The sequence below is a fragment of the Chiloscyllium plagiosum genome, unplaced genomic scaffold, assembly GCF_037043375.1.
Source record: "Chiloscyllium plagiosum isolate Xiang-an unplaced genomic scaffold, Cpla_swu_hap1 HiC_scaffold_17, whole genome shotgun sequence".
Classification (NCBI taxonomy): domain Eukaryota; kingdom Metazoa; phylum Chordata; class Chondrichthyes; order Orectolobiformes; family Hemiscylliidae; genus Chiloscyllium; species Chiloscyllium plagiosum.
Window position 1 is genome coordinate 50,161,341 of NW_028270155.1, and position 23,828 is coordinate 50,185,168.

The 23,828-nt window shown below is 41.4% G+C and overlaps 1 protein-coding gene across 1 annotated transcript; it reads right to left on the reverse strand.

Moving 5' to 3' along the window:
• Nucleotides 1-19,062: 19,062 nt before the first annotated feature.
• On the reverse strand, nt 19,063-23,465 carry irx3a (iroquois homeobox 3a). The gene is made up of 4 exons (XM_043707003.2): nt 22,046-23,465; nt 20,430-21,462; nt 19,678-19,744; nt 19,063-19,461 (listed from the first exon to the last, which is right to left on the reverse strand). Exons 1-4 carry the CDS (start codon nt 22,256-22,258, stop codon nt 19,407-19,409), a joined length of 1,368 nt encoding a protein of 455 aa, XP_043562938.2. The 5' UTR covers nt 22,259-23,465; the 3' UTR covers nt 19,063-19,406.
• Between the last annotated feature and the right edge of the window lie 363 nt (nt 23,466-23,828).

Here is a 23,828-nt window from a genome sequence, read left to right on the forward strand (position 1 = left end):
CCCTGTCATTAGCACGCCATCCAGCTAAATGATGACCTGAGGTAGACCTTGTAAAATGGTCTCCGTCATCCATTAATAGCACAGGCTGATGATACCCCAAATGGCAGTTTCGTATATTGGTACAAACTCTTATATGCATTAATTATAGCATATTTCTGGGAATCATTAGCTAACCGCAATTGCAGGTACACATGGCTCATGTCCAGCTTCGTGAAGAACAGTGCCACCCTGGAGCTTTGTGTATAAATCCTCTATGTGAGGGATTGGGTGTTTATCAAGCTGCTACAAAATGGTTTACCATTTCTTTAAAATCCCCGTTGGACTTCACAATTGGTACGACCGGTGCTATCCATTCCGCAAACTGGACTGGTTTGGTAATTCCTTCATTTTCCCACCTCTTAGCTTCTGTCTCTCCTTTTGCATGCAAGGCAAGCAACACTGGGCTGGCCTTGCAAAATCATGGAATTGCTTCCTGGTCAACATGCAAGGAAACCTTGGCTAGTTTGATAGTCCCTATATCTTCCTGAAAAACTTCCTTGTATTTTATTAGCCATCAAGCAGCCATTTTCTAATCGAAAAATGTGGACTCAAATCAAGGTGAATCTTTCTCAAATGATTTATTCCCATCAGACTTGAGCCCAAGCCTTTTATTAAAATCAGTGATAACTAAACCAGCTGCTTCTCATACAAGACTGAAACCAAAGTTGCACTCTTAATCTGGAACAGTTCCCCAGTATAGGTTCTCCATCTAGGCAAGGTTTTCCATAAAATTAAGGGTTGGAGTCCAGAGTGAATGTTGTTAAAGACTAGTTCTGCAATCACTGATACAGCTGTGCCTGTGTCCACCTCCATTAGAAGCAAATGACCATTTAACTAGATGTTTATTTTGATTGGTTCTGATTTGGGTGTGGCTAAGCAATTTAATTGTTCCAAGCCAGATGTAGGTGGGCTTTCCAGGATGTGCCCTCTCCTGGATATCAACCTGTGAGTTCTCTTACTCAATTCTGGCCTGTGGGACTCTTTTGCTGTCTCCAGTCTGCATACCAGCAGCAACTATAATCCCTTGCCAGCCCTGATCCTAAATAAATGTTAATCACTTGGCGGAGACTTGGCTTTGTTTTGGGGTTTTGCTGTGGGCTGATCCAGAGTCCCTCTGTTGAGGATATGTCCTAAGTGAGGTTGTGAAATTGCCTTCACTCAAGTGGTGTGCCCCAAGCTCAGTTGGATTGGCGAAGGCATCCATTTCCATCAGCACACCCTGTAACTCATTTGCTCCATTTGATGCATTTTCTAATGACAAAACTGGTTGTAGTACCTGTCTGAAGTCCAGTTGGGCTTCAGCTAGTAAGCACTTTTGCATAGCTACATCATTAATCCCAAATACCAAATGGCATCTCATTAAGGGTTAAACCAAAGATACATGCCTCTGCCAAACTTCTTAACCTCGTCAAAAATCCCAACATGGATTTCCCTGGTGCTTCACTGGAGGCTCACTGTTGATGTTACCGAGTATGGTGATGAAATGTCTGAAAGTGAATTTTTTAGTTCAGTGAGCAAACTTACATAGAGAACCTCAAACTGAGCTACAAATCTTCTCAAAACTCGTTAATTTGTTAACTAAATCCGTCAACTCTTAAAAGGTTTTAGAATCTGGTGCCTCAGGAAATGTTAAGCTTTTAATGACCAAAAAAGCTGCAGGTCCACAAGCTGTCAGGAGAATTACTCATTGCTTTTCATCTTCCCCAATGTCATTTGCCCAGAGAAAATAACACATTCTTTCCACAGACTGGGCCTAGTCTTCAATGGCAGTAAAAGCATAATTGCTTACCCTACAGCAAGCAAATTTCTTCAGGAGCATATTTCTTTCTCTTGTTACCACCGAAATAACTCCAAGGAAGCTGGTATCCCATTACCAATTCACTCTTTATTTACTTGTGTATAATACTTCACATTGGTCCAACTTCCTTCGAGCCAGCTCTCAGAGTGCATAGGATGTCTGACACTCCTATTTATATCTATCAGCGGGACTCCCTGATTGGAGCAGGTTAACAGCCCCAATCATGGATCTCATATTCTATAAGGTCCGCCTGGCTGATCTCATTAGAATCGCTGCAATAACAACAATTTGCATTTAAATAGGTCCATTTAACACAAGAAAATGTCTCATATATTTTCACCGGACATTAGAAAATAATGATTAGCACTGAGTCACATACAACAATATTAGGGGGGATAATCAAAAGTGTGGTTGAAGGGAAGGTGTTAAAAAGTGTTCAGCAGAAGAAAATAGAAGGAGGGAGGTGGGGATATCGAGCAGAAGGAATTCTATGTCTATATATACAGCTGCCAGTGATGGATTGATTCAAATCAGAAGCATTGGAGTAAAAATATGTAGGAGGGTCTTTGAGTCATAGTGGCATGGGAACAAGTCATTCAGTCCATTGACTATGTGCTGGCTCGCTGTAGAGAAATCCAGTCAGTTCTGTTCCCTTGCTCCATCTTTGTAATCTTGCATGTAACCCTGTAACTACCCATCCAATTTCCATTTGAAGTCATTCATAGTGTCTGCTTTCACCACACTCAAAGACTGTGAGTTCCTGAACATTACCATAATTGCTGTAGGTGATATAGGGATCGGATGAACTGAGTCCACAGAGGAATTTAAAAACATGTATAAGAATGTTTAAAGTTGAGATATTGCTTAATAGAAAGCAAATATAGACCCGCATTTATAGAAGTGATGGCTGAATTAGAATTGATATGAATTAAGACAAGGCAGCCCAGAATTTTGGATGACTTCAAGTTTACAGAGGTGAGAATGTGGGGGAAAGTCATGGATGAAGGGTTTATCAGCAGATGTGGCAAGCTGGACTGGCAAAAGAAGATGTTACAGTGGTGAAAACAGGCTGGTGTAAAAAGTTGTTGCTCATCTCAGGGGGACCAATATTCTTGCAGACAGGTTTGCTAGAGCTGTTGAGGATGTTTTAAATTGGGTTGGCAAGGGGGTGGGAATCAGAGCGTCAGGTCAGAAGATGCAACAGTTGGCGTAATGGTAGATGCAACAAGCAGAGAGACTGTGAGGAAGGGTGGACTAAAATGGCAAGAGGATGGAAGTCCAGGCAGAAAGGCAGAAGGAAGCAATGCAGAGACCAGAGCAAAAGTAAGGAAAAAAAACATTGGGTGACAGAATCATATGCAAAATGTGGGGAGATTGTTAGATTCTCAAGGGACAGTGAGTTTGGGCACTTTATCTGAATGCCTGTAGTATTTGAAACAACGTCGATGAACTTGTTGTGCAAATCAGTACAAAGGGTTATGATTTAGTTGCCATTACAAAAACGTGGTTGCAGGGTGGTGATGACTGGGAATTAAATATCCAAGGGTATCAGGTAATTAGGAAAGATAAGCAGGAAGGTAAGGAAGGTGGGGTCACACTCTTATTTAAGGATGAGATTAGAGCAACAGGAAGAGACAATATAGGATCTAAGGAGCAAAATCTTGAATACATTTGGGTGGAGATCAGGAATAGTAAAGGGAAGAAGTCACTGATGGGAGTAGTCTATAGGGCTGCAGTGGCACAGGCAATCAATCAAGAAATATCTGAGGCACGTAAGAATGGATGGCAGTAGTCATGGGGGACTTCAACATGCACATTAATTGGCCGAATTAAGTTGGCAAAGGCAGTCTTGAAGAAGAGTTCATGGGTCATCTGTGATAATTTTCTTGAACAGCATGTTACTGAATCTGTAAGGGAGCATGCAATCTTAGATCTGGTGCTGTGTAATGAGACAGGTAAAATTAATGATTTCGTAGTCAAGGATCCTTTTGGAAAGAGTGATCGGAGTATGATTAACTTTTAGATATAAATGGAGGATGATATAGCATCATCTAAAACCAGGGTGTGATGCTTAAACAAGGGAAGCGATAGTGGGAATTCACTAAATTAGACTGAGAACACAAGTTATATGGTGGAACAGTCGAGGAACAGTGGAGGACTTTCAAAGAGATTTTTCACAATGCTCAAGGAAATTATATTCTGGTCAAAAGCAGGGAAAGCAAAAATAGATAGCCAAGGATATAAAGGAAGGCATCCAATTAAAAGCTCAGGCTTACAAAATAGCCAAGAGTAGTGGGAAACAGGAAGACTGGGAAAACTTTAAAATTAACAAAGAACCATGAAGCAAGCAATAAAGAAAGCAAAGATAGATTATGAATGCAAACTAGCCCAGAATATAAAAACAGTAGGAAAAGTTTTGTAAATATATAAAACGGAAAAGGGTGGCTAAATTGGACATTGGCCCCTTGCGGAATGAGAAAGGAGAATTAATAATGGGTAATGCTGAAATGGCCAAGGCCTTGTACAGTGGAAGATGTGTCGAACATGCCAAAGAATGATGTTAAGTATATGATGGGAGGTGAGGATCTCAATTTAATTGTTATCACCAAAGGGATAGTGTTAAGCAAGCTTAAGGAGCTAAAGGTAGATTAGTCCCTGGGTCCTGATGGAGTGTATCTCACTGTGCTAAAAGAAATGGTGGCAGTTATAGTAGATGCGTTAGTGGTAATTTACCAAAACTCACTGGACTCTAGGCAGGTCCTAGTGGACTGGAAGACAGTGAATGTCATGCAATTGTTTAAAAAGGGTGTAGGCAAAAGGCATGTAACTATAGGCCAGTTAGCTTAACATCTGTGGTTGGGAAAATGCTGGAGGCTATCATTAAGTTCCATCAGGCAGACGCAGTATGGATTCAGGAAGGAAAGGTCATGTTTGACAAACTTACTGGAGTTCTTTGAGGATGTAACAAGCGCGGTAGATGGAGGGGAACAGGTGGATGTTGCATCCTTGGATTTCCAGAAGGCATTCGATAAGGTGCCACAAAAAAGACTCATCCATAAGATAAGAATGCATGCAGTTGCGGGGAATATACTAGCATAGAGAGAGGACTGGTTAACCAATAGAAAGCAGAGGATAATGGGTGTTTCTCTGGTTGGAGATCAGTGTAATGGGGTGCCGCAACGGTCGGTGTTGGGCCTGTAACTGTTCACAAAGTAAAGAATGATTTTGAAGAGGAGACCTGGGCTAGGGTGTGGCAGATGGAGTACAGTGTTGGTAAGTGTGAGATTATCCACTTTGGAAGTAAAAATAATCGGTCTTCATATTATTTAAACACTGAAAAATTGCAGCAGCATGCTTTTGTGCAGAGGAGTGCTCGTACATGAATCGCTCAAAGTTGATTTGAGGGTGCGACAGGTAATCAGGAATGCAAACAGAGTATTGGCTTTCATTGCTAGAGGGATTGAATTTAAGGGCAGGGAGGTTGTACTGCAATTGTACAAGATGTTGATGAGGCTGCACCTGGAGTATTGTGTGCAGTTCTGGTCTCCTTATTTGAGGAAAGATATACTGGCTTTGGAGGTGGTGCAGAAGAGGTTCACCATGTTGATTCCAGAGATGAGAGGGTTACTCTATGATGTGAGGTTCAGCCGCCTGGGACTGTATTCTCTAGAATTCAGAAGAATGAGAGGAGATCTTACAGAAACATATTAAATTATGTAAGGGATATATAAGATAGAGGCAGGCAAGTGTTTCCACTGGTGGGTGAGGCTAGGACTAGGGTCAAGGCCTCAAGATTAGGGGGAGACAATTTAGGACAGAGATGAGGAGGAATGGATTTTCCCAGAGAGTAGTGAATTTATGGAATTCTCTGCCTAAGGAAGCAGTAGAGGCAGCTTCGTTAAACAATTTCAAGACCCAGTTGAATGGGTTTTTGCATGGTAGGGGAATTAAGGGTTTTGGGGATAATGCAGGTAGGAGAAGCTGAGACGGTGGATGGATTAGCCATGATCTTAATGAATGGCAAAGCAGGCTCAATGGGCCAAATGGCCAACTCGTGTTTCTATTATTATGGATCTATGAGACTATGAAATAAGGCACTAAGATTACAAACAGCTAGATTGAGCTTCAGCTTCCAGGGAAAGGGACCAATCAGTAGCAAAGAAATGAATTTAATGATGGGAACAAAATACATTCGCTTTAGTCTTCCAAATATTTAGTGATTAGCTATGTTGGCACTTTCTCATTGTAAATGTACAAACAGATCATAGGCCACTTTTCTGCATTTATTTTTCTTGCTAACTTTCTCCCACTCATAGAGTCATAGAGATGTACAGCTAGAAACAGACCCTTCCGTCCAACCCGGCCACGCCGACCAGATATCCCAACCCAATCTAGTCCCACCTGCCAGCACCCAGCCCATTCCCCTCCAAACCCTCCCTATTCACATACCCATCCAAATGTCTCTTAAATGTTGCAATTGTACTAGCCTCCACCACTTCGTCTGGCAGCTCATTCCATACACGCACCACCCTCTGCGTGAAAACGTTGCCCCTTAGGTCTCTTTTATATCTTTCTCCTCTCACCCTAAACCTATGCCCTCTAGTCTGGACTCCCCGATCCCAGGGAAAAGACTTTGCCTATTTATCCTATCCATGCCCCTCATAATTTTGTAAACCTCTATAAGGTCACCCCTCAGCCTCCGATGCTCCAGGGAAAACAGCCCCAGCCTGTTCAGCTTCTCCCTAAAGCTAAAATCCTCCAACCCTGGCAACATCCTTGTAAATCTTTTCTGAAACCTTTCAAGTTTCACAACATCTTTCTGATAGGAAGGAGACCAGAATTGCATACAATATTCCAACAGTGGCCTAACCAATGTCCTGTACGGCCACAACATGACCTCCCAACTCCTGTACTCAATACTCTGACCAATAAAAGAAAGCATACCAAACGCCTTCTTCACTATCCTATCTACCTGCGACTCCACTTTCAAGGAGCTATGAACCTGCACTCCAAGGTCTCTTTGTTCAGCAACACTCCCTAGGACCTTACCATTAAGTGTATAAGTCCTGCTAAGATTTGCTTTCCCAAAATGCAGCACCTCGCATTTATCTGAATTAAACACCACCTGCCACTTCTCGGCCAATTGGCCTATCTGATCAAGATCCTGTTCTAATCTGAGGTAACCTTCTTTGCTGTCCATTACACCTCCAATTTTGGTGTCATCTGCAAACTTACTAACTGTACCTCTTATGCTCGCATCCAAATCATTTATGTAAATGACAAAAAGTAGAGAACCCAGCACCGATCCTTGTGGCACTCCACTGGTCACAGGCCTTCAGTCGAAAAACAACCCTCCACCACCACCCTCTGTCTTCTACCTTTCAGCCAGTTCTGTATCCAAATGGATACTTCTCCCTGTATTCCATGAGATCTAACCTTGCTAATCAGTCTCCCATGGGAACCTTGTTGAACGCCTTACTGAAGTCCATATAGATCTGCCCTCATCAATCTTCTGTGTTACTTCTTCAAAAAACTCAATCAAGTTTGTGAGACATGTTTTCCCATGCTCAAAGCCATGTTGACTATCCCTAATCAGTCCTTGCCTTTCCAAATACATGTACATCCTGTCCCTCAGTATTCGCTTCACCAACTTGCCCACCACTGAGGTCAAGCTCACCAGACTATAGTTCCCTGGATTGTCTTTACCGCTCTTCTTAAACAGTAGCACCACATTTGCCAACCTCCAGTCTTACAGCACCTCACCTGTGACTATCGATGATACAAATATCTTAGCAAGAGGCCCAGCAATCACTTCTGTGGCTTCCCACAGAGTTCTCGGGTACTCCTGATCACATCCTGGGGATTTATCCACCTTTGCCCATTTCAAGACATCTAGCACTTCCTTCTCCATAAGCTGGACATTTTGCAAGATATCACCATCTCTTTTCCTACAGTCTATATCTTCCACATCCTTTTCCACAGTGAATACTGATGCAAAATATTCATTTAGTATCTCCCCCATTTTCTGTGACTCCACACAAAGGCTGCCTTGCTGATCTTTGAGGGGCTGTATTCTCTCCCTAGATACCCTTTTGTCCTTAATATATTTGTAGAAACCCTTTGGATTCTCCTTAATATTATTTGCCAAAGCTATCTCACGTCGCCTTTTTACCCTCCTGATTTCCCCCTTAACTATACTCCTACTTCCTTTATACTCTTCTAAGGATTCACTCGATCTATCATGTCTATACTGATATACAGACAGGTATAGACAGGATAGGTCCTGACAATGCTTCCTTCTTTTTCTTAACCAAAACCTCAATTTCTTTAGTCATCCAGCATTCCCTATGCCTACCAGCCTTTCCTTTCACCCTGACAGGAATGTACTTTCTCTGGATTCTTGTTATCTCATTTCAGAAGGCTTCCCATTTTCCAGCCGTCCCTTTACCTACGAACATCTGCCTCCAATCAGCTTTCGAAAGTTCTTGCCTAATAGCGTCAAAATTGGCCTTTCTCCAATTTAGAACTTCAACTTTGAGATCTGGTCTATCCTTTTCCATCACTATTTAAAAATGAATAGAATTATGGTCACTGGCCCTAAAGTGCTCTCCCACTGACACCTCAGTCACCTGCCCTGCCTTATTTCCCAAGAGTAGGTTAAGTTTTGCACCTTCTCTAGTAGGTACATCCACACACTGAATCAGAAAATTGTCTTGCACACACTTAAGAAATTCCTCTCCATCTAAACCTTTAACACTATGGCAGTCCCAGTTGATGTTTGGAAAGTTAAAATCCCCTACCATACTACCCTAATATTCATACAGATAGCTGAGATCTCCTTACAAGTTTGTTTCTCAATTTCCCTCTGATTATTAGGGGTCTATAATACAATCCCAATAAGGTGATCAAGCCTTTCTTATTTCTCAGTTCCACCCAAATAACTTCCCTGGATGTATATCCTCCCTCAGCACAGCTGTAATGCTATCCCTTATCAAAAACATCACTCCCCCTCCTCTCTTGCCTCCCTTTCTATCCTTCCTGTAGCATTTGTATCCTGGAACATTAAGCTGCCAGTCCTGCCCATCCCTGAGCCATATTTCTGTAATTGCTATGATATCCCAGTCCCATGTTCCTAACCATGCCCTGCGTTCATATGCCTTCCCTGTTAGGCCCCTTGCATTGAAATACATGCAGTTTAATTTATTAGTCCTACCTTGTCCCTGCCTGCCCTGACTGTTTGACTCACTTCTGTTCTCAGCTGTACCCGTCTCTGATCGATCTCTTTCCTCACTATCTCCCTGGGTCCCACCCCCCCCCCCCCCACCTTACTAATTTAAATCCTCCTGAGCAGCTCTAGCAAATTTTCCTGCGAGTATATTGGTCCCCTTCCATTTTAGGTGCAATCCGTCCTTCTTGTACAGGTCACTTCTTCCCCAAAAGAGATTCCAATGATCCAAAAATGTGAATCCTTCTCCCATACACCATATCCTCATCCATGCATTTATCCGCTCTATCCTCCTATTCCTGCCCTCACTAGCTCGTGGCACTGGGAGTAATCCAGATATTACTACCCTTGAGGACCTCCTTTTTTAAATTTCTGCCTAACTCTCTGTAATCTCCCTTCAGAATCTCAGCCTTTTCCCTTCCTATATCGTTGGTTCCAATGTGGACAATGACCTCTTGCTGGCCCCTCTCCCCCGTGAGAATATTCTGCACCCTCTCTGAGACATCCTTAATCCTGTCACCTGGGAAACAACACACCATTCTGCTTTTTCTCTGCTGGCCACAGAAACGTCTGTCTTTTCCTCTGACTACAGAATCCCCAACACAATTGATTTCTTGGAAGCCGACGTACCCCTTGTTGCATTAGAGCCAGTCTTGGCTATTCGTGCTGCATTCCCATGAGAATCCGTCACCCCCTACATTTTCCAAAACAGCATATCTGTTTCAAATGGGTATATCCACAAAAGACTCCTGCCCTAGGTGCCTACCTCTCTTAACCTTCCTGGAGTTAACCCATCAATGTGACTTTCCCCCCTTCCTATAACTGCCATCCATCACGTACTGTTGCTGTTGCAAATTCCTCATCGCTTCTATCTGTCTCTCCAACCGATCCATTCGATCTGATAAGATTCTCATCCAACAGCATTTATGGCAGATATAATCCGCAATAACCCTTAAACTCTTTTTAAACTTCCACATCTGACAAGAAGTACATATCACTGCAAAGGCCATTTTTGCTCCTTCACAATCTACAGACCCAGAAAATAACATTGTCTTATTCCTCTACAAAACACTGCACCAGGTTAAATTAATAGTTATGGCTTATATTTTAAGTTTAATCAAGAGACTTATCTCCAAAAACATATAATCGAGAAAGAACCCACTGTACTCACTAATGCAGCCTTTCTATTGGACAGACTTGAAACAACGATTAACTTATCTGATTCTGTGTTGTGAACTTCGCCCAACAGGTTCCTCCAAGATTAGTTGTGAAATTCACTGTTTGTTAATTTTCCCAGATGCACTCCAATGTCCAGCGATACATGAATTCAAAAACAGCAAAGGCAGTAACTGTGCAGGTTCTCTCTCTCTCTCTCTCTCCTGCACTGTCCTCACCATGTGCTTCCTTTGTCTGTTCTTCTCCGTTTTAAAACTGCTATTGTTTTGACTTTTCTTTCCAAAGGTCCAAAACAATGCAACAGCATATACAACAGTAATTGCTGCTCCTGGAATTCGACGAAATCACCTCCAGCACCTAAAATACCTCAAAAAAAGGAGCAGCTGTTACAGCCAGAAATTTTTCCCGTCCTCCATCTTGGATTACCCAGAATCCTTGTCCTCTTCTGAGTTATCCACTTGACATTGGAATATTGTTCTGTAGGCATGTGATGCTTTCCTAGATTGCCCCTCTCATGTCTTGTCCTTTTCTTCAGGAGCATGAATCTTTTAAATTTGTTTTACATGCTTACATATAAGAGATAACTTAAAAGAGTTGATTTTTGTATGGCTGTGTGGGAATTTTGAGTTTGCTACAAACTGAACAAGTGTGCACTTTACAGGGAACATTGTACTATATCGGACTATAGCATCATTGTAGCCTCGTCTGATCCAATTTAGTTTTCACCACCATTCATTTGCATTCAATTTTGGCAGGATGTGGATCAAGTACTTTGAAATCAACCAACAGTTAGGACAACTGAGTTGCCAAGTTAGATAAACCATGAATCAATTTTTGTTTTGGTTAATTTAATCACTTGATAAATCTGACCAGCTCTCAGTGGAGCCCAAAAGACTTTCTGTCTAAGTGAGAAACTTTGCATTTAAGAATAATTTTGAACAATAGAAATAAAGTGTGGAATTTGTACAAGTACAGGCCTTTCCACTTGATAATATACATTAAATTAAATGGAATAACTAGTGCCATGTCTTGTATCTTTGAACAGCTTTTATGATAATAAATGATGCAATTCAATCTTGATTGTCTTGAATAGAAAAGTCAGGCCTTATTGCTGTCCTATTGTATTTAGAGCACATGCCTTTGCCTGCAGGAGCAATGTCGTTTATATATTCCAGAAAGGGTACAACAAGTGTATTGAATTTACACTGAGAGTAAGCAGTAACTTGATACTTCTGATTATTCAGAATAAGCTGGTTGGGCCAAATTGCCATTTTTTGATCACTGTTGAGTTATTCTTAACTGACAAACAATGAAGTTAACCATGAATTGTTGAGGGAATGCTTAAAGCCAGAGTAACTCCTTAACCTTTGAATTGTTACTTTCTGGTCTATTTAACTTGTAAGGTATATAGAATTTTGACGCATTTTTCATATTGTGCTTAGAAAGCCTTCTTGTCATTGCCATGTTATCAGATGATGTGTCTGGTTTTTGTTTAAAGAACTCAAAGCTGGGTTGCTATGTACAGGATGTGTGGGATGTCTTTATACAAATAAAAGAACATTGTAACAGCAAACAAGCATTGTAATGTCAAAAAAGGTAGAAGCTTCACTCCACTATAGATATCAGTGATACAAAAATCTGAATAGCAGATCTTGTTGACACAGTATTCACACACATGAAACGTATACTGTCATCTTGCACCTTATGCTTGGAAAGGTCTGGATGGGATGCATTGTTTGTGAAGCAACTTCTAACTGTTTTTTATTGCAATGCGACAGTCCAAACAATAACACATTGAATACCAGTGTGATTAAATAAACCTAATATTTGTGGCTGGTGAGCTGCCAGTGTGAAGCTGCCAGAATGAAAAGACTCTGAGGGTATAATCATGAATATCTACATGTTTTATCATGTACTCCAATTCTGGAGCACTATGAGACTCCCCAATAAATGTGTAGCACTATATTAATTCTGCCATCAGTAGTCCTGCTAAGTTTATTAAAGGAATATCCATAAACTATATTAGTATGAATATGACAATATTAGCATTATATATCAAGGGGCAGCCAAGTTTTAGTGATACAATTTCAGGAACACTTTTTACAATGGAATTCAACTTGCAGACCAAGGTAACCATATTAACTGCAGAGTATTCTGCATATTATGTACTCAGTGATTTTGTTCATTTTTTTCTTATAAATCATTGTGCCATTTCATCCAAATACTCCACCCAATTGTTCAACGAATGACATTGTACTTCTTCACAAACATGTCAGTCTTTATTGTGCTAGCACAAGCTTCCTAAAGACATAGCCTTTGTGCCTTTGGACCACAACTGAAATTTCACCAGCATTTAGTGGCTTTGAAAAATGCCTTTGACTATTTGACAAAGCACAACTAAAGTGCAAAATCTCAATTTATGTTAACATAGAAAGCAACTACGCCAATCGAAAGCCTATCCAATATTTATTTACCAACAAATATTTCAGTGAGAGCGCAAAGTCTCATCAATTCTCAATCTCATGATCTTCCACATGAGCAATAATATTCAATGGAATACAACTGCTAACCAATCAAACACCAAAGTTTGATCACATACCTTGAACCCAAAGCGAAAATATTAATTATTGAATGCATAGCTCTTTCTAATTGAGCACCTTGAAATTCTGTTTTTGGAACAATGCTCTGAAAGCTTGTGATAACAAATAAACCTGTTTGGAGTATAACCTGGTGTCATCTGACTTCTGACCCTGTTTTTGGGGCTTTAGAAGTAGACATTTATGATGACCTGTTGCTTTCAATTGCTAAAGACTTAGCTTTCAGGAAGCTAAATGATAAGTACAAGTGACTTACAAGATCACTTGTCTTGCTAACTAACTATATACAATGCTTATAAAGAACTGCCCTGCATATTTTCATTATTACAATGTGTGTGTGTGTGTGTGCATGAGGGCCACCTGTTGGTTTGACCAGAAAGAAGCAACTTACAATTATCTAGCACCTTACACAACCTTAGTATGCCTCAAAGTGTTTTACAGTCTTTTTTTTGTGTTAACTTTCACAGCGACAGAAACATGGCAGCCAATGCAGACAGCAAAATCCAGCAACTGTTAGCTAGATAACTTGACCATCTATTTTATACACTGAATGTTGGTCAGAACATTGCAAGAACTCAGTTGCTCTTCATCAAAGAATGCTGTGTGATCTTTACATATACCTGAAAAGACTGATAAGCCAGAGTTTAGAGTGTCATTTGACAATGCAGCACTCTTCAATGATACACTGAGTGTCAGGCCTAGATTATATGGTCAAAAGTTCTCGAGTAGAGCTTGAACCAATGACTTTCTGATCCTGAGGTAAGAGTGCCACAACAGTGCCAAGACTGAAACTTACTGGATAGTCTGATTTTTTAATATATTCAGAAATTTCTAAACTCGTAAGTCATCAAAACATTTATTTATGTGTGACATATTTTGAATCATAAATCAATACACATTTTCAACTGCAGCAAAGGAATCACACAGTTAAAGCCAATCATGCCATCTTACTAGGCTTCAACAACCCCCTGAAAACTGATGTTGCATTCCTTTGAGTCAATGTACTTAATCTTTGACAACGTGTCTTCAGCTTTGATGAAGTTTGGGAAGGTGAGTGAAGTTCACAAGAAGTCATCAGCAAACAACTTGTAAATAAGCTAACACGGAGGATCCCTGGCTTTGAACTTGTTTGAAGCAACATTAAACTATACCCGCATAAATCTTGACAGATGTGAAAACCTAAAGCACAAATGGAAAATTAAAACCAATGTTCACCCAGAAGAGACCATGGACCACACAAGGGCACAATGCCTAGTGTTCACAATTATGAAGGAGTCGTTACAGTAATACACTCCATTGCTCCTAACTCAATTATCTAGTTTAGCAACCTGAAGTATAATTATAATTGTAGTCCTACATCTGCAATAACCATGAGAGAGATTATAGGGTTATCATTTCGTTGAGGGTTCAACTAAATTCAACTTGGGAATGAAGTCTGAGCATTTTATTTTAATCAATCCAGCTTAGCCATTATGATTCAGAAGCTGCTGTGAAATATTATCTTTAACAAGCACAAATCTTATCCACTGAAGACTCAAATAATTTACAGCACCATTCCGTTCTCACACGAATTTAACTTAACTTTGCGCTCTCTAGCCTACAAAATCAGACTTGCATCACAGTCGCTTCTTGTTTTGCTTTTGGATCCCGAAAAAGTAGCGATCGAAAGTGAACTTATTCGCAAACTCTTGTAGACTTGCATACAACCACCTGATGAAGGAGCAGCGCTCGGAAAGCTAGTGCTTCTAAATAAACTTGTTAGACTATAACCTAGTGTTGTGTCATTATTTTCAGTTTGTGCACCCCAGTCCAACACAGGCATCTCCAAATCATACTTTTTCCTCTTTTTTTAGGATAGTGCTCTCATCTCCAACCAATCAGAGACCCAAACTGGGGCAGAGACGGGTTAGTCGTTCGTCCGGGTAACACACACTGTGCAGCCTGCAATTGGTTCCACTGCCTCCGAAACACAGACATCTAACTTCTGGAGGGAGAGGCAGCGAAATCTTATATTACCGAATGCTCCCAATAAGCAAAAGACATAAATAACATCTGAAAAATACATATACTTGGAAGAAACAAGATTCTACTGACATTCCGAAACGTTTACTCCCCTTTATAGATTGATGCCAAACAATTGGTCATGACATCCCCCAAATACGACAAACATGACGCACAGAACCTCTGGGCATGGGCCTTCTAAGCTGATCTCAGTATAAAACAGTGGCTAAGAGGCCTGGCAGCTTATGGCTCCTAGGAGTACATCCCAGTCCGAGTATTCCAACCAAGCCAGAAACCTATTAACATACTTTTTTTAAAAAAAAACCACCAGATTTTAAATTATTTCCATCAGCAACTCCACTCCCGTCTGACTTGCCAAGGCGATACATACAAGATGTAACTGTGACTTGCGCTGAACTAACAGAACTGGTGCAAACGTCTGCAATACGTTTAGCATTCAAGAATGTAAAAACAAATCTACCCAGGGCTGCTGTATGCGACCTGAAGAGATGATCTAGATTTTCCTGGTTAACTGGGGGACCCTCAGATGTAAGGTTCCGGTGGCCCAGAAGGTGTGTAGTTACTTGGAGCATAGCAGCTGGCACATCTGCCAGTTAGTCTCAATTTCCCCCATTACCCTGAAACACATGTACTGCTGTGCCGCCTGGAGAATTTCACATTTTATAAAAGAAATATATAATCTCTACGATGATCGAGTTTTTTTTCTCGGCAAAACTGCGACTCGCAGTAAATATCAGGTGACTTTCAATCTGTAACGTTCGAGGTACTTAAACATTAAAAGACAATGTTTTTAATCACTCGCAAGATTTCATCCAAAGTAAAAAGTGGCCGGTATTAAAACATTGTTTTTAAAAGTTACTGGAAAGCTCAGGCTGTCTCAGGAACACCGTGTTCAAAAAGCTTAAGGCGCTAAGTTGTCTAACTTTGGCGAAATACAACATTTTGAAATGATATGGCAGTCGAATCTTTCCAGGTTGGTGTTTTAAGTTCGAGGGTCATGCTGCAAAGTTTGAACTGTTTAACTACTCAGCAACTAGTAAGTTTGAACAAGTTCGACTGGTGTCCAGTGTTAAAGTTATGACGGCTAAAGTCCTTTTGATTCCGACCTGCTCTTGCAATCCGTGTATTTTTATTAAATACTTTATCATTTATGAATATGCGTCATGACCACTTTTGAACGGAGTAGTGGACAGACAATTGATTAGACAGGAAAGGGGCTTACTGAAAGAAAGGGATGGGGAGGGGAGATGGGGAAAGTCTGAAATAGAACGGTGCCATTAGAACTTAGGAGAGAATTATCATGCTCAGAAATGCGATGCATCGGCAGGACAACAGAAACACTAAATGCCTGAGTCCAATCTAGCTAAGATTAAGCTTCCTTATAACCACTTCCTTGATTTACAAACAGTTCCTCAATATATTCTGCAACGTCTTTAATGAAAGAAATGAAACAACGGTAATGCAAATTGTGATTTCCCTGATGTATAACGGTTCATTCGCCTGTAAGGAGTTGTGTTCTCGAAAGGGAACTTGTGAGCAGTTAGCCGGTAAAGAAAACAGAAAGTGCAAATACAACACAGAATGTGACACGAGTGATGCCGCAAGACTGTGAAACTTTCTGTCCTGCTTAGAGGTGTTTCAAGAGACAAAGCCACGAGCCATTGTCAACCCCTATAACCTCATCTGGCAAACTGTCCAAAAACTCAAGTTCTATTCATATATTTACATTATTTAACCTGTCCTAAAGTACGACGCAGAAAATAAAACAGAAGTATCAATGTGGTTTGAGCTAACCAAGGGAAGCTGTCAGTAGCCTGACTGCATGTTGTTGGAAACCCTTAGCAGAGACAGATTCAGCATTTAATATTGTCCTGTTGACTGAGCTGTGCAATCACAGAACAGTAATGAAAGGGAGTGGGAACTTGGCCAAACAGCTAAACCTTTATTTTCCAAATAGTTTAATTAAAACAGCATTGCAAAACTCTGAACTAATTTTGTACCCCCAAAAATGATTTGAATAAATGTCGAAATCGCAACTATCACAAGATGCGGGATAATTGAAACAAAGCTAAAATGTAGTTCGCCTGCACCACTTAGTTAACCAACTGCAGAAATTAAAGAGGGGCAAAATAGCAATGGTTCTTGATCCAGTGACTGTTGATTTTCAAAGCCTCAATGTCGCTGCAGGCGGAAAAGGCGTACTTGATCACACTTTTAAGTCAAACGATCATTTTTCACTCCCAAACAAAACCGTAAAACTCTTATACGATCCAACAAAGAAATTTCATTTTTTACCTGTTTTTATTTTGATGGTTTTCTATTTTACCTTCAGCTGCTCTGAACCTAATCGATTGCACTTCAGCAATTTCACATTATTATGTCGTGAATGAATGCGATGCCGAAAGACTTTATTGAATAAGCTTTAATCATGCAAGCTGTGGAATGCTCCTTAAGATCCGCCCAGTGAAGAGTTTAGTCGTTAAATGATATGGGGGGGGGGGGGGGGGTGGTTGGAATCAATGCTTCCACGCCCCAAGACCCCCTCCCCGCCAAACCACCATCCGCCTCATCTGAAGGACTGGGGTATCCCTGTTGTTGTTTAACATGACACTTAACGATACAGTATTTCTGACTCTAGAGTCATCAGGTTATTATTTGACGAGAGAATACTTAACGAAATTCATTAGGTTGATGACAGTGGGACTTATTTGCAACCACAACGAAAGACCAGAAATATTTCAAAGGATCTGGCAACAACTTCGAATAAATATGTAAAAAGAGCTTTTAGCATCATTTATTATTGATGATGGATTCCTTCTAAAGGAAGCGACCTGCATCGGTTTTTATTTTCTCTTGAAAATGGGTCTTGGAGCAATTATGTTGACGCCATAATTCAATCGGAAGCCTTTCTTTTATAAAAACGAACACTTCATCGAACACACTGAACAGTTCGCTTTCAATAAATGGTTTTCACAACAATTACAGAATATCAGTAAGGGGCTCTTGGAAAGATTCTGTACATTTCATTCGTGAAAATGTTTCCTCTCCTGTGAGTAACTATGGGAGGGAAGACGCTGGCTTACTCGCAAAGAAAACACTCGCCAACTTCCGTACAAAGTTGGAAATCGATTAAAGCTTGACTTGGAACCTTTCATAATTCAAAGCTAGGGTTTGCAAAACACCGAGAAAAATTACAGTTTTGGTCGAATCCCACAGCTCGAAAATAAGCCGTAAAGTGAATGAAAGTTAATATAGTTTTCGCACAGACCATCAAATTTTACAAAATGAACGGTTTGAACGTAGCAGGAGTAAATTAGACAGCTGCGTTTTACGACTCTTTCTCCCCATGATGTACCACATTAATCTGTGTTGCTTCCTTCTGGTTATTACTGCGGCATTTCAGAATGTCTGCCTGTAGGAGGCGCTCTTAGCCCGACTCTTCCCTTCCCCCATTCAATCCAAACTCCAACACATCAGTGTTGGGCCTTCGGGGGTCTGGTATTATTCAAGTCATTTAGTCATTATACTGTATAAGAGTCTCAAACATCTACAATCATCCCGCATTAAAATATTGTCGTGGTTTGAACTACTTTTAACGATAACGTCAAATATCTTGCAACGAGTGAAGCAGTGACTAAAACCTACACCACAGTGACCCCCAAAACATTGCTTTACAGATATCGTACCAAATCAAAAGCCGAAACTGTACCTGGGTGCAATATTTTGGCATCCTTTATAATATTTGAAAATTAAGTCTGGCGGTTTAATTTTAACACCGCTTGGACACTTGGGACTACTATAAGTATTGGCTGTGAAAAACAAAGATTATTTTTGATGACAGAAGGTTGACGCTTAAAAAACGAAACCAGCATGTTTCATTTTTAAGAAAAGGACAGCACATAGAACCGTAGGTTTAAACAAAGTGACGAGGGTTGTATCAAATGTCATTTGATTTGATAGAATTCCTTTTTCAAAAAGATATTTGAAAGTTTTGAGTTAAGCCGCTGACAATCTTCCTTTGGCTGGGATCAATAGATATTTTAAAAGTACTCGGAGTCGAACGGTAGATACATTTTGAGAAATTTTGGGATGATGGAATTGTCAATTCATAATCATCAAACTCACTAGGTTTGGTGAACAGAGCGTTGAACTGTTCTGTGGGGATGGTAACAACACTGGCAGCTTTCAAAATACAAAGACGGAGATAAAGTCGTAACTGTTCATTTATTAGCCAAAAATATATACTTTCTTGTACAATTTCGTTCACACGTATGTACATTTTTTTGTTTGCAGTATATACAAAACATCTCGAACACCAGGTGATAACTAATTCTCACTGGACTTACAAAAAAAAACTGGGTTCACTTTTATCTCACAAATGCAACTAATTGATACACGCCTTGTCGGCGCGTAATACATTACCGGTTTAGTTTAGTACACATACATGCTTACAGGTTAAACTATACAGGGAAAAAATATTTTTACATACCATTTAACAAGAAAATGGTTACAAAATAAAGTTTCTTTTAAAAAAAAATGCCATAATTGACTATGCGGATGAAAGCGCCGACAAAACCATGGCTGCATCGAGTTGGTTCTGGGGTCTGAAACGAATAAAATTATTGTGGATCAGTGTTTGATTCTTTTCCAACATAACGTTTGACATCCACATTTTGTATAAGATGTTGTGTTTTCAGTTTTAAATGTTGGTCAACTACGGTGAAGAGTACACAAAAACCTGCACGCCTGTTACTGCAAAGACCTCCAGTCTGGTGTAAAATGGTGGGAAGATGCGGACAAAAACGAAACATGTTTCTTACCGTCTCGGAACTGGTTGGAAAGCTGTCTTTACTATTTTTTTCTCTACTTCCAAGGCACTGCTTCGATCTGTAAATAATAACGAGTTCTGATAATTGGTATTGTTCGCCTTTATGGAGGCCACTTTTACTCAGATTCAGACGCTGAAATTCAACTTTGCAATGGAATCGTTACCAATTAGACCAGTTAAAGGATAAAGTGATATGAATGCAATACAGGGTAAGTGTTATCTTATCTTATTACACAGATCCCTTTTTTCCCATCTAATACTTACTGGAAAAAGTTATTGTAATCAAATTATAAATTATATTTTCAACTGGTGCTGAAGATCAGTTTATAATAAATGCAATTTTGACCATCAAAAAATCATTATCCCATTACTTTGATTGCACCTTGGAGTAGCTCTCTACCTTGGATTTGGTTACAATTGGGTAGCGTTTCTTTTCGCGATCAGGATGTGAAAATCTCTCAGGATCGATTGAAAAAGATGAAGAAGTGGGCTTTGTGTAGAAATTAACCAGCAAATATAATTAATTCGCAATCGTTGGGATACCTTTGGAGCTCATCGCTGAGTTAATCATTCCTTTTAACTTTGAACTTTACTGTTTTTTTTTAAAAAAAGGCCCAACTGTTAAGGCTGCTAATTCGGCATTATTCAAGTGTTATTTTTTTTAATGGAGTCCCTTTGCAAATTGTGTAAGGTGTTCTCAGAGTCTGGTTGGAGCATGTTTCATAGGATTTGAGTTCAATGTACCTGTTACCGTGGGTTCTGCAGACTGCGCCCGCTCCTCGCCTCCCCTGACTGTACAAAATGCGGGGACGCCGGCAGTCGGAGCAGCTTGGCCTGTACTAAGTCCAAGGAAATGATTAGAATTAATTAAAGCCAGCGGGTGGTGAGAATAGGTTCGGTTTGTCCAGTTCTGAAATTTGCCTATGGGGCAGGCGAAAAGTCTGTGCTGGCCCAGGAGAGAGGAGGCAGCGGCGGCGGCAGCAGCGGCAGCAGCAGCAGGGCCCGCGGGAGGGTTACTGATCTGGGGAGACTTGCGAGGATTGTCCGGCGTGGTGGCCGTCTCAGCCAGAGACCAGATCTTAGGTTTCTGGTTGACCGACAGGCTGTTGTCGGGCGCAGGCGACCCGGGGCTTTTCCTCTCGCTGCTGGTTTTGGTGGGGTCGCCGCTGGCCTGCCCGGGGATCTGCGGAGACAGCTCCCCCGGTTTGTCTTCGCTCACTCGGCTGTCTTCCACCACCGATTTCAGGAAGCCGGCCTCCGGGCCGTTCAAGTCGTCGAAAGTGTCCGAGATTTCCGAGTCGCTTCTGCCGTCCAGTTTGAAGTCTGGGTCTTGCCCGTCTTCGTCCTCCTTGCTCTCGATATTCTCCGTGTCAATATTCTCTAAATCGATCTCCTCGTCCTCCTCCTTTTTCTCCCCTTCCAGGTCTGGCTCGCTCCCGTACGAATTGCCCTCCTCGTCCGTCCTGTTCCTCGGAGTCCAAGTCATTTTGTTCTCCTTCTTCAGCCTCCGCCTGGCGTTGGCGAACCACGTCGACACTTGAGTCAGGGTCATTTTGGTGATAATGGCCAGCATGATCTTCTCTCCTTTGGTGGGGTACGGGTTTTTGCGGTGCTCATTCAGCCAAGCTTTCAAAGTGCTGGTACTTTCCCTGGTGGCGTTCTTCGGCCTGGACGGGTCCCCGAACTGGTACTGACCGTAAGGGTAATAGGCGGCGTGGTGGTGTGGGAATGCGGGGTGCTGTACTCCCGGACTCTCCTTCAATTCATACTGGGCACTCTAAACAGGAAAGGGGGTGGGGATGTGGGGGAGAGCAGAGGAAGAGCGAAAGTACTCGTTTAGAACCCAAAATAAGATCATATACAGGAATGATTTCAAATACATTCTGAAGCCACGAAATGCCTGTGTTAAAGTAAGTTGGGCCAGAGGAAAGTTTGTGGAGTGAAACCACGCAAGAAGCCGAACAAAAAATGGGGCTTCCATCCCCGCCCCCCCCCCCCCTTCCACACACACATATGGTAAAAAAAACACCCCCAAATCTACAAGTGAAATTGACAAGGTAGCAGCAGTGAAACTGACAAACGCGACGCAGAAACTGACGGGAAAGTTTTCGGGAGAAAAGTCAGCAGTGAAAAGAAAAGCGGTTGAAATAAATTATTTCTTTCCTTTTTAATGTTTTTTTTCAAAAAAAAACCCCTCTTGTCCCACACTGTTTCTGGCCCCGCGTGCTGCTTTGTTCATCGCTTGCAAACTTTTTTTTGAGGGGGGGGGGAGGGCGGTGGAGGTTGATGGAAGTTGTATAGAAATGATTTACCGGCGATCAGGGGACTGGGAGAGAGCAAACTGACGTAAATGTTCTTACCAGTTGAGGAAACAAGGGCAGATCGGCTGCATAAGGCAAGAAGGCGCCGTATCCTTGAGCGGCGTAAGGGGAGCCATACATGGTGAGGACAGTGGAAGCTGCTCCGGACGCCGTGAGATCGCTCCCAGCCCTGGAAGATGATAGACCCTGGCGATCGGGGTAAAGTGGCCTAGCCGCAGCAATGTACTGATATCCCAGTTGTGGGAAAGACATGGCCAGTGGCTAGTGCGGGGAGAAATCGCGGTGCAGAAAGAGCCGGAGTAGCCACCTTTAACGCTACAGACTCAGCTGGAAGTATACGTTTCCACATGCAGACACACTGTAACCGATCCGATCGCTCTCTCAAGTTGCTATTGATCTGAGGGTGCCCAGGTCAGGTCCTAACAGATTCGTAGAGATTATTCGGAGTTGATGGCCTGATTGACATTTCTGACATGAGCTAAGCCCCTCCTATTTCTTCAGGGTCCGCCGCAGCTTTTACTCAAATCTCTGCCTTTGTCACAGAGCGTGTCTTTTTCCAAATCTATTTACTGACGTCGCGATCTTTTATTTCAGTTGCTTTCAAGTCGCAGTTTGCGATCGCCAATCAGTACCAGTTCTCCGGCAAAAAAAAAACACGCCCGCCCCAAATGTTTTAAAGAAGAACATTCGCCTCCCACTTTTTTTTTGCCACGGGGGTTTCTTTTAAAAGCTGCGCATTTGTAGAACTATAATTGGCACCAAAAGCAAACAAGAGAAAGAAAACCGACCTCAGTAAGACAAAACGGAATCTGAACAAGTTGAGATCGCTTTGATGTAGTTTTTTTTTACAGCTCGCTTGACAAAACTTTATTCTCGCTAACCTATTGTTTTAACTTTGCTAAACAGATGCTTAGTTTTTGGTGACGTCGACACCGAATGCATATACATCGGCTTTCATTCTGCTACCTGCCCTATTAAAGAAAGTTCGCTTGGCATCCCCAATGCGTTAGTTTGTTTGATTTAAAATGAGCTGGTGTTTCCTCTGCGGAGGCTGAGAGTGGGCAGCGGCAGTTCAGGATCCAGTTAATTCTTTGTTAATAATGGACTTCAAACGGTTATAGAGTCACCACTTCACATCAAAGCGGACTAGAGCTAATTTCAAACACATAAAGAAATCCGGCGCAAATCCAGGAGTTGCCCTTCCCGTGGTTACATGGTACAGAAGTGGTGTGAATTGCACAAACGCCAGCACCTTCATACCAAACTCATTATCACTTTCTGTCCCGTCCCTAAACTGTAATTAGCAAATTTATGACCGCATGTTGTTTATTCCCTGCTCCTTGCTACGCTGTGGTGTTCTGAAACGATAGGTCTGCATGATAAAGCAAGGCACGAGATTGTAATAAATGCGGATTAGCGCGAAGCAAGTCCCTGGATTGAAATTCTCCGAATCAATATATTAAATCTGTATGTACCACATCTAATCGCTTTATGGCTCATCATTCTGGTATTTGATGTTAGATAATCGCCCACCCATTGTTTGGAGAATAGAGTAAAATTTGAGATTGTGTTTTTTTCTGGCCTTGTTAAGTGACGGTCGGTGATAAACTCGTCTATTGAACTGAGTGCAAATACAAATTAGAAATCGAATTATTGACTGCCTTTGGAGAAAGGTGTTGGGGATCAGACTTGTTTTTGTTCTTTAATTGGTTCGAGGAGTTAAACAGAGAGAATACAAAACGTAACTCAGTGATCTGCACTCATAAGTTTTTAAATACCAGCCCAGTGCTCACGATGATGCGATAGTGAATTGGCCGCGATG